Consider the following 17,333-nt stretch of genomic DNA (forward strand, 5'->3'; position numbering starts at 1 on the left):
TACTATGGTGTCTGGGTTAGAGGCTTCTGTAGGGGAGGGTATATATACTGTGGTGTCTGGGTTAGAGGCTTCTGTAAGGGAGGGTATACATACTGTGGTGTCTGGGTTAGAGGCTTCTGTAGGGGAGGGTATATATACTGTTGTGTCTGGGTTAGAGGTTTCTGTAGGGGAGGGTATATATACTGTGGTGTCTGGTTTAGAGGCTTCTGTAGGGTAGGGTATATATACTGTGGTGTCTGGTTTAGAGGCTTCTGTAGGGGAGGGTATATATACTGTGGTGTCTGGTTTAGAGGCTTCTGTAGGGGGGGTATATATACTGTGGTGTTTGGTTTAGAGGCTTCTGTAGGGAGGGTATATATACTGTGGTGTCTGGGTTAGAGGTTTCTGTAGGGGAGGGTATATATACTATGGTGTCTGGGTTAGAGGCTTCTGTAGGGGAGGGTATATATACTGTGGTGTTTGGGTTAGAGTCTTCTGTAAGGGAGGGTATATATACTGTGGTGTCTGGGTTAGAGGCTTCTGTAGGGGAGGGTATATATACTGTGGTGTCTGGGTTAGAGGCGTCTGTAGGGGAGGGTATATATACTATGGTGTCTGGGTTAGAGGCTTCTGTAGGGGAGGGTATATATACTATGGTGTCTGGGTTAGAGGCTTCTGTAGGGGAGGGTATATATACTGTGGTGTCTGGGTTAGAGTCTTCTGTAAGGGAGGGTATATATACTGTGGTGTCTGGGTTAGAGGCTTCTGTAGGGGAGGGTATATATACTGTGGTGTCTGGGTTAGAGGCGTCTGTAGGGGAGGGTATATATACTATGGTGTCTGGGTTAGAGGCTTCTGTAGGGGAGGGTATATATACTATGGTGTCTGGGTTAGAGGCTTCTGTAGGGAGGGTATATATACTGTGGTGTCTGGGTTAGAGGCTTCTGTAAGGGAGGGTATACATACTGTGGTGTCTGGGTTAGAGGCTTCTGTAGGGGAGGGTATATATACTGTGGTGTCTGGGTTAGAGGCTTCTGTAGGGAGGGTATATATACTGTGGTGTCTGGGTTAGAGGCTTCTGTAGGGGAGGGTATATATACTATGGTGTCTGGGTTAGAGGCTTCTGTAGGGGAGGGTATATATACTGTGGTGTCTGGGTTAGAGACTTCTGCAGGGGAGGGTATATATACTGTGGTGGCTGGGTTAGAGGCCTCTGTAGGGGAGGGTCAATGCTGTGCTATATATACTGTGGTGTCTGGGTTAGAGGCTTCTGTAGGGGAGGGTATATATACTGTGGTGTCTGGGTTAGAGGCTTCTGTAAGGGAGGGTATATATACTGTGGTGTCTGGGTTAGAGGCCTCTGTAGGGGAGGGTCAATGCTGTGCTATATATACTGTGGTGTCTGGGCTAGAGGCATCTGTAGGGGAGGGTCATTGCTGTGTTATATATACTGTGGTGTCTGGGCTAGAGGCTTCTGTAGGGGATGGTATATATACTGTGGTGTCTGGGTTAGAGGCTTCTGTAGGGGAGGGTATATATACTGTGGTGTCTGGGTTAGAGCACCTTCCCCACCTCTACCACTATTTTGTATTCCCTCCCTCCCATCATTCCCTCTCTCTCTATCTGCCATAGTACACAATCCCAGTTGTCCTGTAGCGTTTTATTTCCGACTTCATCTCATCTGCTCATAGGAGGATTAGTATAAATCCCTTTGTCTGATGGCAGCAGTGTGTGTGTGTCTCTATCTCTGTGTGTGCATCTCTGTGTGTGTCTACATCTCTCTCTCTCTGTGTGTGTGTGTGTGTGTTTGTATGTGTGTGATAATACCTCCAGCACCCTGCCTCAAGGTTTCTTCTACAGCTCTATCTCTGTAATCTCTTTGTATGAATCTATCTCCAGGAGGAAACATGGTTCTCTGATCTTATGATGATGGCTTGATCTTCTTTAAATTACAATCCATGTAGTAGGTCAGAGATTTGTTGTACTCACTTGTCATGCAATGCATGTTTGTGTGTGTAGCTAGTAGCATAACGTGGGTGGTAGTGTGTCTTATGTTCTTATCAGGGTATATCAGTGTTTATGTACAGTATGTGTGTGCGTGATTGTGTGTGAGTGTATGTCACTGTCTGCCTGCATGTGTGTGTGTGTGTTTGCAAGCCGCTCGTTCTTGGCCGACTCTCTCAGGCTGTCTCAATTAGAGAAGGAAGATGCTTTGTGCCCGGAAGGATAGATAGAACGAAGCGGAGGAGGAGTGTAGAACAGGAGAGGGAAGACGGAGTGGGGTGTAAAATGAAAGGCAGAGCCTGAGGTACAGTCTGGGCCTAGATTTAACAGCAGCCCACTGGGGTTAACTCAGCACTCTAAAGAGACTCTATTTTCTTTCATCTTTAGTTTTTCTTCAACTCTTTTTTTCTTTTCTTTTTAGCTGTACTCAAAATGTAGCTATACTCTAAATTAATTCTCTCTCTCTTTCTCTCTCGGTCTCTCTTTCTCGCTCTCTCTCTTTTCTGTCTTCCTCATAGAATGTCATCTGAAAGCTCGTATAGAGGAATAAGAGAAAGAGTGTGTTTGAATGTAACCCCTCATCAGGTGTGTGTTCTATAGATTTACATTGCAACGTGGTTGAAGTCCAGATTTACATTGCAGTAATGTCAGTTGGGTGCCACCATGTTGTTAACCCTACGCCCCCAGTCAATCAATGCTATTGATGTTGTGGCTATGCACTGAGCCTTCTCTCCTCTGTGTTAAGCTACGCACAGTAGCAGACTAGTTAACGTGAAAGCAGATTGGTGTAGTTCTCTCTGTGCGCTATTGGAATCTGACTGCTACAGATGTAGGATCTTAATTTGATCACCCTGTTGCTGGAGAACTTGCAATGCAGGAAATGTTTAACTTGTTTAACAGACTTGATTCCCCCTCACGAAAAATGTATCAACCATTAATTATAATCCATGTAATAATTCACCTTTCCTGTTGCTGCAGGATTATTTTCCTGCTGTTGCAACCGGCTCAAATTAATATCCTACCTCTGTACTAGCAGGTGGGCAGTAGTCAAAACAGAGCACAGGGAGTACATCACTTTAGATGTTTTTGGATAGCAGGTGCACACACTAGCTCCCCCCAAAACCGTTAGTGACTCAGTGTACTAGTAATTACTTGGTCTCTCATCATGATAGCTGAGTAATAATCTTCTTATCCATCTGTATTTCACAACATTGACATGGTAAACAACTGACTGTAAAGATCAACAACGTGCTCCACTCCACCTTATATAAACTTAGATCAGGTGCTGAATACTTGTCGAATTGTGGTGATATTGATTGCTGTTGCCTCGAATGCACCCGGCAATAAAAATATGTTCATTTAAGTTTATTCTCCGGAGTGCTTTCCTATTTTTGTTCTTTAAACTACTGACTGTAGCGTATGTGGCTTGTTGATGGAAAGGAGTCCATGTTCCAAGGCTAAACATTATAATTCAATCATTGTCATAATAAGAAAAGTATTAGTGTTAATATCCAGCAGTACAGAATTTTACATAAATGTATTATTCAAAGAACATGGTTTTCCGTAGTGGAGGATTTGACAACCACTTAACCATACGCATCATCAATGATATTAAATGTCTTTCAGACTCGGTGTGTATGACACTGTATGCCTCTGTGTCCCAAACAGCACCCTATTCCCTATGGGCCCTGGCCAAAAATAGTGCAATACATAGGGAATAGGGTGACATTTGGAACGTAGACAATTATATTTTAACGAGGTAATAGTTCCAGGTCATTTACCCTGTGTCCCTGTGTGGGTCTCAAATACCACCCTATTCCCGTATGGGCCCTAGTCAAAAGTGGTGCACTATAGGGAATAGGGTGCCCTTTGGGATGCAACCCCCTGCTTGCATAAGGGTCTGTTAACAAAAGCTATAGCTGATTCAATGCACCACCTCCCAGTCTCAGCCCAATGTAGCTTTCAGACAATACACAGTACACAAGACAGCACTGTCCCTCCAAGCTTCTGATGCTTTCTGTGTCACTCTACCTCGAAGACACATTTGAATTTTTACAACTAAAAAAGCCTAACCTTGTCATCAATAATAATAGGACAGAAAAGGGGGGAAAACATTTACCTCAGTTCAGTCAATAGATATTACAGTAAAGATATTTCAGTGCCTCAATTCGCTTCTGATTCTGCTGTGTCACTCTGGCTGCCTTGAAGGCATGCTTTGACACCTCAAGAATAGCCTACATAACTTTGTCATAAATCATGATAGGAGAGTTCAAACGGGGTAACCGACTGCCTCAGGCCTACAGTATGACCACAAGGCATAACAGAGCCTTTTCATTATTCTGTTTGTTTTGCACCTACGCGCCTGTGACTGACGTCATTTTGAATTAAAGACGACAATAGAGTGCAGTTGCCCACCCATTGTTTCAAAAGCATAACAATAACACACAACAAAAATAGTGTCTTAAAGAGGCATATCACCTTTATAAAGGGTCATGATAGTCCTTTCCTCTTTGAGAAAAAATCTATAGGCCTTTCTACATCTGTGGAGGAACATTTGCATTAACATTTTGTTGGCATTGTCGCTAGGTCATTGTATGAGCTTAAAGAGCTGTGACATGGACCTAATATCCCTGTTGTGGACTTTGCTATTGCTGTTAAAGTGTGCAGGCGGTAGCATTTTGCTAGCTGCCGTCGTGGCTAGCTCAGTCAGTATATTTTGGTTTAACAGCCTGGGCTCCAGATGTGTTGTAGTCAGACTCACTGATGTGTTTCCTAACTAGAACTCCCCTGGAAGGCTACTCTCTCTCTCTGACAGCTCCAGGCCCCGTCATCTTAAATAGACAGACAGACAGACAGACCTACAGGCCAGAGTTGTCATGTCTTGTCGCCATGCTAGCTACTGTAGCTAGACAGACAAACAGACAGAGAAATAGCTAGATAGACAGACATCCTCCTAGATGATGTAGCTACCAGACCTGTGTTCAAATACTATTTGAAATCATTTCAAATACTTCATCTGTGCTTGATTGAATAGTCCCAATACTTTAAACCCTGTCCGTCTGGCACTCCGGGCAGGCAAACAATCAAAGTATTTTACCTGATTTTAAATAGTATTTGAACCCAGGTCTGACTGTAGCTATCTAGCAGGGCCAAAAGTTTCTCTGTCTGTCGGCATCCTCGTTTTATAGTGTAAAGGGGACAACGTGTTCATCCCAAATGGCATCATATTATCTACATAGTGCGCTACTTTTGACCAGATCCTATGGGTCGTGGTCTAAAAGTAGTGCACTGTATAGGGAATAGGTTGCCATTTGGGACACAGTCATTGTCTTCCTTCCCTTTTATCAGTGGATGTGAAAGAACACCCTGCTGTGAGCAGGCGTAGGCCCTCAAAGAACTATACAATGTTTCTCACTAAATTGGTCCCTTCACTCAGCTTCCCACCCTCCCTCCCTTTCCCTGACTTAGTTTTTCTACACCCTCCTTCCTCCCTCCCTTTCCCTGACTCAGTTTATTGACTCCAGACAGCTGTAAATGTTGCAGTCCCCCTTTAAGAAATCCCGAGGAAGTGTCAGAGAAAGTCAATAGACAATAGTGATTGACTGACACACAAACTTCATATTGTGGCTTGACTGTGACCTCTGATTTCACTGCTTCACATCAGACAGCGGTAAACATTAAGAAACCCGGAGTGTCATGGAAAGGTCACCTGACAGGAAATTGCCTCGGGTCGATCAATATTCTAACGATCAGAAAGGTCTGCATGGTGTCCTGTCTGCCCTGTGACTCAGCATGCAGAGGACGACACTAACGTTTACATTACATCAGCACACACTCATGCTTACTGTATAGACACGAACACACACAAACATACAGAGGCACACGCACAAACACACACACACACACACACACACACACACACACACACACACACACACACACACACACACACACACACACACACACACACACACACACACACACACACACACACACACACACACACACACACACACACTGTCCACCATGATGATATACCCGTATAGATGGGTTGGGAATTACTGCACATAGTCTTTAGAACAGTCTACTATGATATACTGGACTAGCAGTCCCTTTAATAATAATCATCATCATTATAGTAATAATAATAATCATCAATATAATAATTATAATAATAATTTGGTGGGTGCTTATATTTGTCCTATTTCACATGTGTTTTTGAGACGCGCAGTATGTGGTTACATAAGATGTAGGACTACTGAAACTACTGATCACCATGCTGCCCATACAGTATATATGGAAATCACACACACACACGCACGCACGCACGCACACACACACACACACACACACACACACACACACACACACACAATCACACTATTTGTCTTGACGTAATGGTAGCTGTCCTCTGTGTGTTGTCTCTGTGGACATGGCCTTGTTATAGGAACTATAGTCATATAGTCATGTTGAGCAGTTATTTAGAAAGCAATTATCCAGACCATAGAACATAGTGAACCTAAACACAAGCTGGTTTGTCATCCAAGGATTGTGTGGGTGGGTCTGTGTGTGTGTGTTTGTTTACATCAGAAGTGTCAATGTCAGTATCTTCCTATGATTGGGGAGTAAATAAAATACTGTCTGCTCTGCAATTGACCGAAATGAAATGATGTGAGAAGAGGAGAAGTGGTACCCTCTCACCTTTCACTTTCTCTTTTACTCCATTTCTTTTTCTCTCTACTTTATTCACTGTTCCCCACACAAAGAGCACAATACAATCCTGTGTGTGTGTGTGTGCATCCGTTTGTGTGTGCGTGTGTGTGCGTGTGTGTGCGTGTCTGTGTGTGCACTCGTATGTGAGACTAGTGTGCCAGTGAGGGGTCTGCACGGGGGATAATCACTCTTCACACGAGTCATTACCACTGATTTGACCTTTGACCTGTTGACAGCCGCCAGATTGGGTACAGTAGGAAAGAACAACTAGCTATCATTCCCTCTACATGTCATCCTCCCCCTTACTCTCTTTATGGTTCTTTCCTCCCCTTTTATGTCTCTTGCTTACTCTTCTTCTTGTTCTGTCAGTCCCCTCTGTTTCTCACAATGTTTTTTAAATGTAATTTGTCAACGTATTGTAATTTGGAATATACGAGGAAAATACATTGGATTTGAAAAAAGTAATCAACTACGTTATTTTGTGGGTAAAATTTCCCTCAACTGTTTCCCTCAAAATTTCAAACACAGGATTATGTCATCATTGTAACCAATTGTCAATACAGACAATCTATGTTGAATTTGTATACTACATGACCAAAAGCATGTGGACACCTACTCGTCAAACATCTCATTCCAAAATCATGGGCATTAATATGGAGTTGGTCCCCCTTTGCTGCTATAACAGCCTCCACTACTCTGGGAAGGCTTTCCACTAGATGTTGGAACATTGCTGTGGGGACTTGCTTCCATTCAGTCAAAAGAGCATTAGTGAGGTCAGGCGATTAGGCCTGGCTCGCAGTCGGCCTTTCAATTCATCATAAAGGTATTTGATGGGTTGAGGTCAGGGCTCTGTAGAGGCCAGTCAAGTTCTTCCACACCAATCTCAACAAACCATTTCTGTATGGACCTCACTTTGTGCATGGGGGCATTGTCTTGCTGAAACAGGAAAGTCCTTCCCCAAACTGTTGGCACAAAGTTGGAAGCACAGAATCGTCTAGAATGTCATTGTATGCTGTAGCGTTAAAAAACAAGAATGCAATAGGTTGGACAGCAACTCTTACTGGAGAGTTGATTGATCTGCAGCTATCCCTTTGGTCTAACAATCCAGGGTTTTAACCAAGCCCAGCTTATTTTTGATATTTGTCACTGACTACGACCAATCTGCTATCGTGAGAGTTATTGTTGTGAAATCTCCACCTAACCTATACAAGATTGGTGGGTCCCCCCCGGGACGGTTGAGCTAACGTATGCTAATGCGATTAGCATGAGGTTGTAAGTAACAAGAACATTTCCCAGGATGTAGACATATCTGATATTGGCAGAAAGCTTCAATTATTGTTAATCTAACTGCACTGTCCAATTTACAGTAGCTATTACAGTGAAATAATACCATGCTATTGTTTAAGGAGAGTGCACAGTTATGAACTTGAAAAGTTATTAATAAACCAATTAGGCACATTTGGGCAGTATTGATACAACATTTTGAACAGAAATACAATGGTTCATTGGATCAGTCTAAAACTTTGCACATACACTGCTGTCATCTAGTGACCAAAATCTTAATTGTGCCTGGGCTGGAATAATACATTATGTCCTTTCTCTTGCATTTCAAAGATGACGGTACAAAAAGTACATTACATTATCTTTTACCAGATCTAATGTGTTATATTCTCCAACATTAATTTCACATTTCCACAAACTTCACAGTGTTTCCTTTCAAATGGCATCAGGAATATGCATTATCCTTGCTTCAGGTTCTGAGCTAAAGGCAGTTAGATTTGGGTATGTCATTTTAGGTGAAAATTGAAAAAAAGGGTCCGATCCTTAATCGGTTTTAAAAGATTTACTTGCTATCGAAGTCATTCCAAAGGGTAGGTTCAACAGAGCAAATGAAATGTAACTGTACTTATCATACATATCAATCATATAGCATCAATTATGCTATTTATTAGGCCTATATAACATTTGGGAAGTCATCAACAGCTATTCTATAAATTCAGCCCAGGATTCAACTAAGACTTGGCAATACATAAAGGCATAGGGTTTCAAGCTCTGGTTAATTTCAAATTGAATCTACAAGTTAATCATAAATATGTTGGATTCACATCTCCATCTCAACCAAAAATACAAGTTAAAGAATAGGATTAAATCAAATCAAACTGTATTTAAAGTGCATTTAAAATTTGATTTGATTTATCGCTATTCCTTAACAGACATTTTGGGTTGAAATGGAGACGTGACACCAACAGATCAATTGTTCCTTTGTAGACAAACTGGAAATAAAGCCAGACTCAGTGGCACAGATGGAGCTAACCAAGCAGAAGATCTCTTTCAACAGGTTATATTTGTTTGCGTTGACAATCAAACACAATTCAATATCACTTTTGCAATATGGTAAATAGCCTATTACCTTGTCGACAAGTTAACAAATGATATGTTGGATTCACGTCTCCATCTCAACCAAATATAAAAGTTAAAGAACAGGATTAAGCCAGTGGCTCAGATGGAACTATCCAAGCAGCACTTCTCCTTTAAATGTTGATATTTGGTTGCGTTGTCAACCAAACAGAATTCTCTATTACTTTTGTAAGACAGTCAATAGCCTGGGAAGTAAGGCTTTACTTCGTTGATCACTTGCACCATGTACTTTAATAACAATCTCAACAAACTGCAATCTAGGTCATGTGGTTGTACTATTAGAACAAGCACAGTGATAACACATCAAATAAAAACATATTAAGTTGTTGTATAAATAAACAAAATATCTGACATTGTATTTCCCATTTGAACTTTGGTGTGCTTTTAGATGGTTGAAAGTGCAGTGATAACACATTTAGGTGACAACTAAAACCAAAAACTCTGACATTGATTTTTCCATTAGAATTTGGTTGTGCTTTTGAAAAGCGCAGTGATAACAAAACAACTAAAACCAAAAACTCTGACATTGATTTTCATTGATTTTGCTTTTAGATGGTTGAAAGCGCAGTGATAACACATTTAGGTGACATCTTGGTTGTGCTTTTAGATGGTTGAAAGGTTGTGCAAATAGTGATAACACATTGGGAATTCAACAAATGTTTGGCTTTTAGATGGTTGAAAGCATAGTGATTACACATTGGGAATTCAACAAATGTTTGGCTGTCGTTTTGAGTGGGCGAAAATAGGTTGGAATCTTATTGATACGTATCTACCAAATATAACCCAATTCTCCACATTGAAATGATGTGGTATGCCCAGTGAGTTATCTTCTCTTTCACAGAATAGAGAATAGATTTCAATCTTGTCCTCTTTCAAAGGCAGGTTTAACAGAGAGTGGCTGTGAGAGCATCACAGTGAGTTCCAGGCTAAGACAGATTGAACTGAACCGTGGTATTTTAGCTTTGTGTTCCATTGACTTTCCATTACATTTATGTTTTTACATTTGAGTAATTTAGCAGACGCTCTTATCCAGAGTGACTTTTAAATCTTAAAATAGCTAGGTGGGACAACCGCATATCTCAGTTCTAGTAAAGGGGGGCTGGGTCTTGACTGCTATCTGGGTCCAGTGTTGCTGCAGCGTGGCCAGGGAGTGGTTCACCTCCACAGCTTCCCTGCGCCAGCTCAACACCTCAAAATGGCAGTGGAACAGCACCGAGGGAAAGTCCACCACCGTGCTGTACACGGGTTTCCTGGGATTCCTCTCCACATCCAGGACTTGATCCACATCCAGGACTTGATCCACTATCTCTGGAGCCAGCTTCTGGCCAATTAGCAGCAGCACAGTCATCATGCACCGTACCTGGTGATAGAGAAAGACCAGTCCTTTGATCTCAGATATGGGTCTGTGGCAGTGGGCATGGTAGGGTGAGCTTGATGGACAGACTGGACCGTGGCAGACAGGATGGTCCTCTGGAACTGCAGCACTCCTTGCACAGGTGCCAGGACAGAGAAGAGCTTTGACTGGGCTGAGGGGGAGCTGCCCTCCTGTAGGGGTGGGAGAGCCAAGAGACCAGAGGTGGCAGAACAGAGTACTCGGGTTGGGGTGTAGGGTTTGCTCCTAGCCTGAAGGTAGGGAGGGTTCCTCTTACAGCTAGTCCATGGTCTCTTACAGCTATGTAGGTAAGTACTGGAAGCCAGTGGTCTTGTAGTGGATGCGAGCGTCGACTGGAAGCCAGTGTGGAGTGTGGAGGAGTGGGGTGACATGGGAGAACTTTTGATTTAGTCATACATACACACTGCCATTTGGCCTTTTTTCTCATCAGTTGTTATCACAGCTTTCTCCTCTGTTACTCTGACTGATCACCAGAACCCACAGACAGACAGAGACTGCATGGGCCATTGATTCTCTATAAATCACACAACCACACACTGACTGGCAACTCTACTGTCAAATACTGTCGGAGTGACTGACTGCCTGCGACCGGAAGAGTTTGTAGCCTGGTGATGTGATGCAGTAGATTATCATGGATTATGAACTGCTGCCCACACAGCAGATTTGCTGCTTCATCATCATGTTTTACCAAATGTGATTTTTATTACAGTGTGACCTCATGAGGTAAAGAGTCAGAAGACACAGCAAGGGTTGTGTATGTCTAGAAATCACAGATCACACAAGACAGGCAACACTACTGACTGACTGTTAACACTACTGTCAACTACTGACTGACTCATTGTTAACACTACTGTCAGCTACTGATTGACTGACTGACTGTCTGAATGATAACACTACTGTCAACTACTGACTGACTGACTGTTAACACTACTATCAACTACTGACTGACTCATTGTTAACACTACTGTCAACTACTGACTGACTGACTGACTGTCTGAATGATAACACTACTGTCAACTACTGACTGACTGACTGTTAACACTACTATCAACTACTGACTGACTTATTGTTAACACTACTGTCAACTACTGACTGACTCATTGTTAACACTACTGTCAACTACTGACTGACTCATTGTTAACACTACTATCAACTACTGACTGACTCATTGTTAACACTACTATCAACTACTGACTGACTCATTGTTAACACTACTGTCAGCTACTGATTGACTGACTGACTGTCTGACTGATAACACTACTGTCAACTACTGACTGACTGACTATCAAACTGACTGATTGACTGCCATTGGCTGACTGACTAAACTAGCTGACTACCTGCCTGCTACTGGCTGAGCCTAATGTCTGGATTAAATGGATTATGATACAGTAGATTAAAACGCTTTATATGACAGATTATGACGTTTTATGAAACTGCCCACACACCAGATTATTTGATGTTTCATCTGCATGTTTTCGTATAATGTGATTTCATAGAAGTTCAAGGGTCATGTATAGAGATGGGATGTCGGTCAAATGTCATAAAGTCAGAGTGCAAAGTGTAAAGTAAGTTCTAGACCTGGTGTTCCCTTAGATTGTAAACTGTCATGGTCAAAACATCTAGATTCAATAGTTGTAAAGATGGGGAGAGTTCTGTCCGTAATAAAGAGATTCTCTGCTTTTATGACACCACACTGCAAGTCCTCCAGGCTCTAGTTTTGTCTTATCTTGATTGTTGTCCAGTCATGTGGTCAAGGGCTGCAAAGAAAGACCTAGTTAAACTGCAGCTGGCTCAGAACAGAGCGGCACGTCTTGCTCTTCATTGTAATCAGAGGGCTAATATTAATACTATGCTGCCAGTCTCTCTTGGCAAAGAGTTGAGGAGAGACTGACTACGTCACTTCTTCTTTTTATAAGAAACATTCATGTTTTGAAAATTCCAAATAGCAACACCTCACAGCACAACTCCCCCATTTGACCTAGATATTGTGTGTATGCATTGATATGTAGACTATGAGTGCTGTTTTTAAATGTATGTAGTTCTGTCCTTGAACTGTTCTGGTCTATTAATGTTCAGTGTTATGTCATGTTCTGTGTGGACCCCAGGAAGAGTAGCTGCTATTTTCGTTACACCTAATGGGGATCCCAATAAAGAAAGGAATAATAAAGACCTGTTATTGTAACTACAGGACAGGGTTGGACGTTCACATGAGTAGTATATTGTGTGACTCTTTAGTGTTGCTATAGTAACTGTGTAGACCTAGCCTCCCCTCACCCCCCTCTCTCTTACTGCTTTGTGGTCGGGTCATTACAGAACGAAGAAAGGAAGAATTTATTCCTCATTTATTTACCTGGTTAAATAAATGAATGATTCAATTCAATTCTGAAAGATGTAGCTAACGCTGTCTAGAGATGTGTCTAGTCTGGAGACTGGTCATTAAGGATAAACCAAACTGAACACAATCATACTGAAAATGTTTGTCCACCTCAGAAATGCCATATGATATGCTATCAAAAACCTTTATGTTGTGTGATATAGTAAGGGCACTGCTCTTGATTTATGGTGGTCTTGGGATAAAGCCAGCAGCACACACACACACCACACACACACACACACACACACTATCTAAACCAGATGGAGAGCGGCTGAGCCCACACTACATGACCATAACCGTGACTGAGAGATTTACCCTGTCACTCAGCAACACCAGAGAGGAGAGAGAAAACACACACACTTGTCTTCTTTTCCTTTCCATTTCTCTCTTTCACCCCTCCCTCTCTATATTCACCCCCCTCTTTCCCATGTTTCCTTCCATTTTTCATTTGTCAGCTCTATCTCAGATATTTTTTCATCAGACTAAAGTCATGAGAAACCTTATGAAAGACACAGCATGTCATCCACTGAGCATAGTTCCAGTTAGGTCTATGGATGACTCATCACTTGAATTCACTCTCAGGCTAAACCTCTAATGTAGTGGAACTGAACTCTGAAGAAATAAAACGAGGTATCTTTCTATTCTTCCCCTTCACTCAATACTCTCAACCCTGGTAGTCTCTCTTTCCTTTCTTTCTCACTTGTTCTCACGCACTCAATTTCTTTGTCACACATACTCTCCCTCTCTCCCCCCCTCCTCTCAACCCCATCCTGCTCCTTCTCTCTATCTCTATATGTGGGTTAGAGAGTTCATTTAATCAAGCCACAGGAGAGGACAGTGACATTCAGCGTTACTTACAATCCCACTTAGAAGGACCAGTCTGAACCCATACAGACCCCAGACAGTCCTCTAGTCTCCACTGGGCCTTCATAAAGAAACTAGATTTATCATTAAGATGATGACACATTTAAAGGTAATGCTTACATTGGCCAATTTAAGTACTGTGTATTCTACACTGTATTATTGATTGTGTGATAAATTGTGAAGGTTAATATACTATTAACCAACCAAATTGAAATAAACATGTAAGACGAAAAAATATAAAATAGAAAGATAACGGAAAGTAAGGACTGGGATGACTCTCAGTATTTCTAACTGGTTCTCCTCCAGTCCTCAGAGAGTTGTAGTGTAATGGTGTTAAGCCACTTCCAAAACCAAGCCTAATGCATTTCCCTTAAATATTTCACCACCCCTTCTCTCCAAATGTGTGTGTGAGTTCGTTCACAAGCCTCTCCTGGTGCCTGAGTGACACAGAGAGAGATCACTAGGTGGTTTTTGGCTGTTTCCTTGATGTTAGCTGTTCTGACGAGGAACAAACACATGAGAATAAATAAATCAATAAGGGATATGGCGGTGGAGGGAGGAAGGGGGGAGGGAGTGCTTTATTTGAAATGCATCAATGCATTATGGAAATTGTCCTGCTGTTTCAGACATGTACGTATACCGCTCGTGCATGTGTGTGTGTGTCGTGTACTGACCTGCTCATGCCTGTGTGTGTAATTTACATCCCAGCTGTATAGAGCAGCATGCTATCTGATGCAATGTGGAACAAGCCTAGCCCATGTCTTTGTCATGCTGTGTTAGCGCTGTGCGGCTTCCTACCGCTTCTCATCTGGCTGACAGCTACCTTTCAAAACCAGCACACTGGAGAGATCTGGCAGGGCAACCAAAACAGACTTGACACGTACACACACACACACACACACACACACACACACACACACACACACACACACACACACACACACACACACACACACACACACACACACACACACACACACACACACACACACACACACACACACACACAGAGGAGAAAAGTGACATCATTTTTACTAGGGGTCATTTTTCGAGGCTACTGTATGCCATATTCCTGTTACTATTGTGCTATGCTGACAGTGTTGAACGTCGTTATTCGGGAGTCATTATTAGTGGTGAATAAAGTGTAGTGAGTCGTCATTGGTCGACCATAGATTGAGGAAGGAGGAGAAGGAGGTCGAGGAGAAGGAGGAGAAAGGGAACAGTCTACTGTGGGTGATTTTTCAAGGCCATACCATATTTCTCTCCTATGCTGATAGTGGTGTATAATATGGAGAATATATATTAGTGAGGGATTTCAGCCAACTACAACATTACACCGTTACGTACGGTTCCCTGACTACAGGAAGTATGGTTGTCATGGTAGAATCACACCTTTTAAAGCCCTCCTCCCGCATAACACCATCTGTGTCACACTCAGTGTGAGTCCATGTTTTTTCTCTTGCATCAGGAGGGTTAATCCTCATTTATATGATAATCTCAACACATCATTACCTGCCCCTCTCCTTCTCTCCTGCTCTCTCTCCATCTCTCCCTCGCTCCCATCATTATCTCGCATGAGAGGTGTCTCGTCCAAGTTGACACTGAAGGAAATTGGAAGTCCTTGTTGCTGTGGCTCGTGGTGTGTGTGTGTGTTTGTGTGTGTGTGATCCACAAGGCTTTGTTGCTTTGGCTCTCTCCCCACGTGGTGGGCTGACTTCAATACCCCATGTTCTCTGGCCCAATTTGTGTGAGCATGCATAGACACATTTACACACAGAAGCGCACACAGACACTTACACGCACACAAGCGTTCAAGCTCAGAAGCACACAGCCACACAAACACGCACTCACACACACACACACATGAAAGTACACACGATCACACCCGACTTTCTCATAGATATTACGCTAAGAGTGGTAGATGCTGTTAGATGGTAATGTTATCACCTCTTTGACTGTGTTTCAGATAATGATGGCCTGTGTGTTTGTGGCTGTGTGTGTTCTAGTTGCCGGACCAGTAACCGGAAGAGCCTCATTCTAACCAGTACATCACCCACTCTCCCTCGACCACACTCACCTCTCCCTGGACACATAGGTAAGGCAATTGGTTATAATTAAGCGTTAAGACGTGAGGGGTGTGGTGTATGGCCAATATACCACGGCTAATGGCGGTTCTTACGCACGACACAATGCGTGCCTGGACACAGCCCTTAGCCGCGGTATATTGGCCATATATCACAAACCGCTGAGGTGCCTTATTGCTATTATAAACTGGTTACCAACGTAATTAGAGCAGTAAAAATAAATGTTTTGCCATACCCATGGTATATGGCCTGATATACCACGGCTATCAGCTAATCAGCATTCAGGGCTCAAACCACCCAGTTTATATTAACAGTTAATACTGTATTTACAGTGATGTATAATGGGCCAGTTTGGTTCTTTGTAGATCATTTGGTGGAGCATGGTGCTTGTAACACCAGGGTAGTGGGTTCAATGTCCAGAACCGCCCATACTTAAAATGGATGCATGCATGACTGTAAGCTGCTCTGGATAAAAATGTCTATATTATATATGAAATATTATAATGGCACTTCATGTATGTTCCCTGTCTCTCCACAGGAAGTAGTCCATTGGACAGCCCAAGGAACTTCTCCCCCAGTGGCCCTGCCCACTTCTCATTTGCCTCCTCTAGAAGGTAAATAGCGTTTGGAATAGTCAATACATCTGCTGTTTACATATAAAGAGATTATATCAAGTTATATAAAGGGATGAAAAAGCAGGTAACGCTCTTGGCAGGTCCCTTTTTATGATCCTATAATCTAATCTAGCAGCCATATCTCTTAATCAGGTAATCCTACAACAACCAAAAAGCCTTTGGCTACACTGCATAAACAAACACATTGTCATACCAATACCGCCATAGTAGCAATCAACTGGCCATTCTTTTTTTGAAGGAATATGTGTAGTTTTGTGGGCAGGCAGGATAGTAGAGAGGAAAGATAGAGAGAGTTGCTGAAATAGCAGTAGGCTGGATGTGAACCCCTGCTGCAGCCGTAAATGTGCTCTAGAGGCAGTGGTTTAGACCACTAGACCACCCTAGTCCTCAACTGACTGTTTAGTTAAGCAGTGACAATATTCCAGTGGCACACACACAGTGAAAGTGAATTCATTTACACCCTTATACAGAGACACTTTCCCCTCTTTGCATTCCCCTGTCACACGTCATGACAAAGTGTGTGTGTGTGTGTTTATGTGCGCGCACAGACGGATGGGCCTCTGAGTGCCAGGATGTAGCCAAAACCAACATCCATCATGACTCCAGCAGTGTCAGACAGATAGAAGGACCCACAGAGAGAGAGAGAGAGAGATATGTGTAGCAGGACCCCAGGGAAGCAGAGGAAAGGAAGGGATTATTGGCGCAAAAGGCAATCCAGGAGGTGTGAAAGAAATGTGGAACATTAAGCTCTCTGACTTTTTGGACAGAAGGAACTACCTATTGTATAAATCCCTTTCTGCTCTGGAACTAGTATGATGCAATTCTGCCTGCTCTCTTCCTAACCCCCCCACTCTCTCTCTCTCCCACCC

At 42.6% G+C, this 17,333-nt stretch overlaps 1 protein-coding gene across 3 annotated transcripts in view; it reads left to right on the top strand.

Annotated features, from left to right (window-relative positions):
* LOC124016201 (microtubule-associated serine/threonine-protein kinase 1-like) overlaps positions 1-17,115 on the top strand; it is a 47,034-nt gene extending 29,919 nt beyond the window's left edge. For all 3 annotated transcript variants that reach the window (XR_006835316.1, XM_046331740.1, XM_046331741.1), the window contains 3 exons: positions 15,752-15,840; positions 16,368-16,443; positions 17,013-17,115. Coding sequence is in view for 2 of the 3 variants with exons in the window: in XM_046331740.1 (XP_046187696.1) it covers positions 15,752-15,840; positions 16,368-16,443; positions 17,013-17,028 (181 nt within the window). In the remaining variant the exon portion in view is untranslated. The remainder of the gene's footprint in view (positions 1-15,751; positions 15,841-16,367; positions 16,444-17,012) is intronic.
* The last annotated feature ends 218 nt before the right edge of the window (positions 17,116-17,333 follow it).

The sequence above is a fragment of the Oncorhynchus gorbuscha genome, linkage group LG26, assembly GCF_021184085.1.
Source record: "Oncorhynchus gorbuscha isolate QuinsamMale2020 ecotype Even-year linkage group LG26, OgorEven_v1.0, whole genome shotgun sequence".
Taxonomy (NCBI): Eukaryota; Metazoa; Chordata; class Actinopteri; order Salmoniformes; family Salmonidae; genus Oncorhynchus; species Oncorhynchus gorbuscha.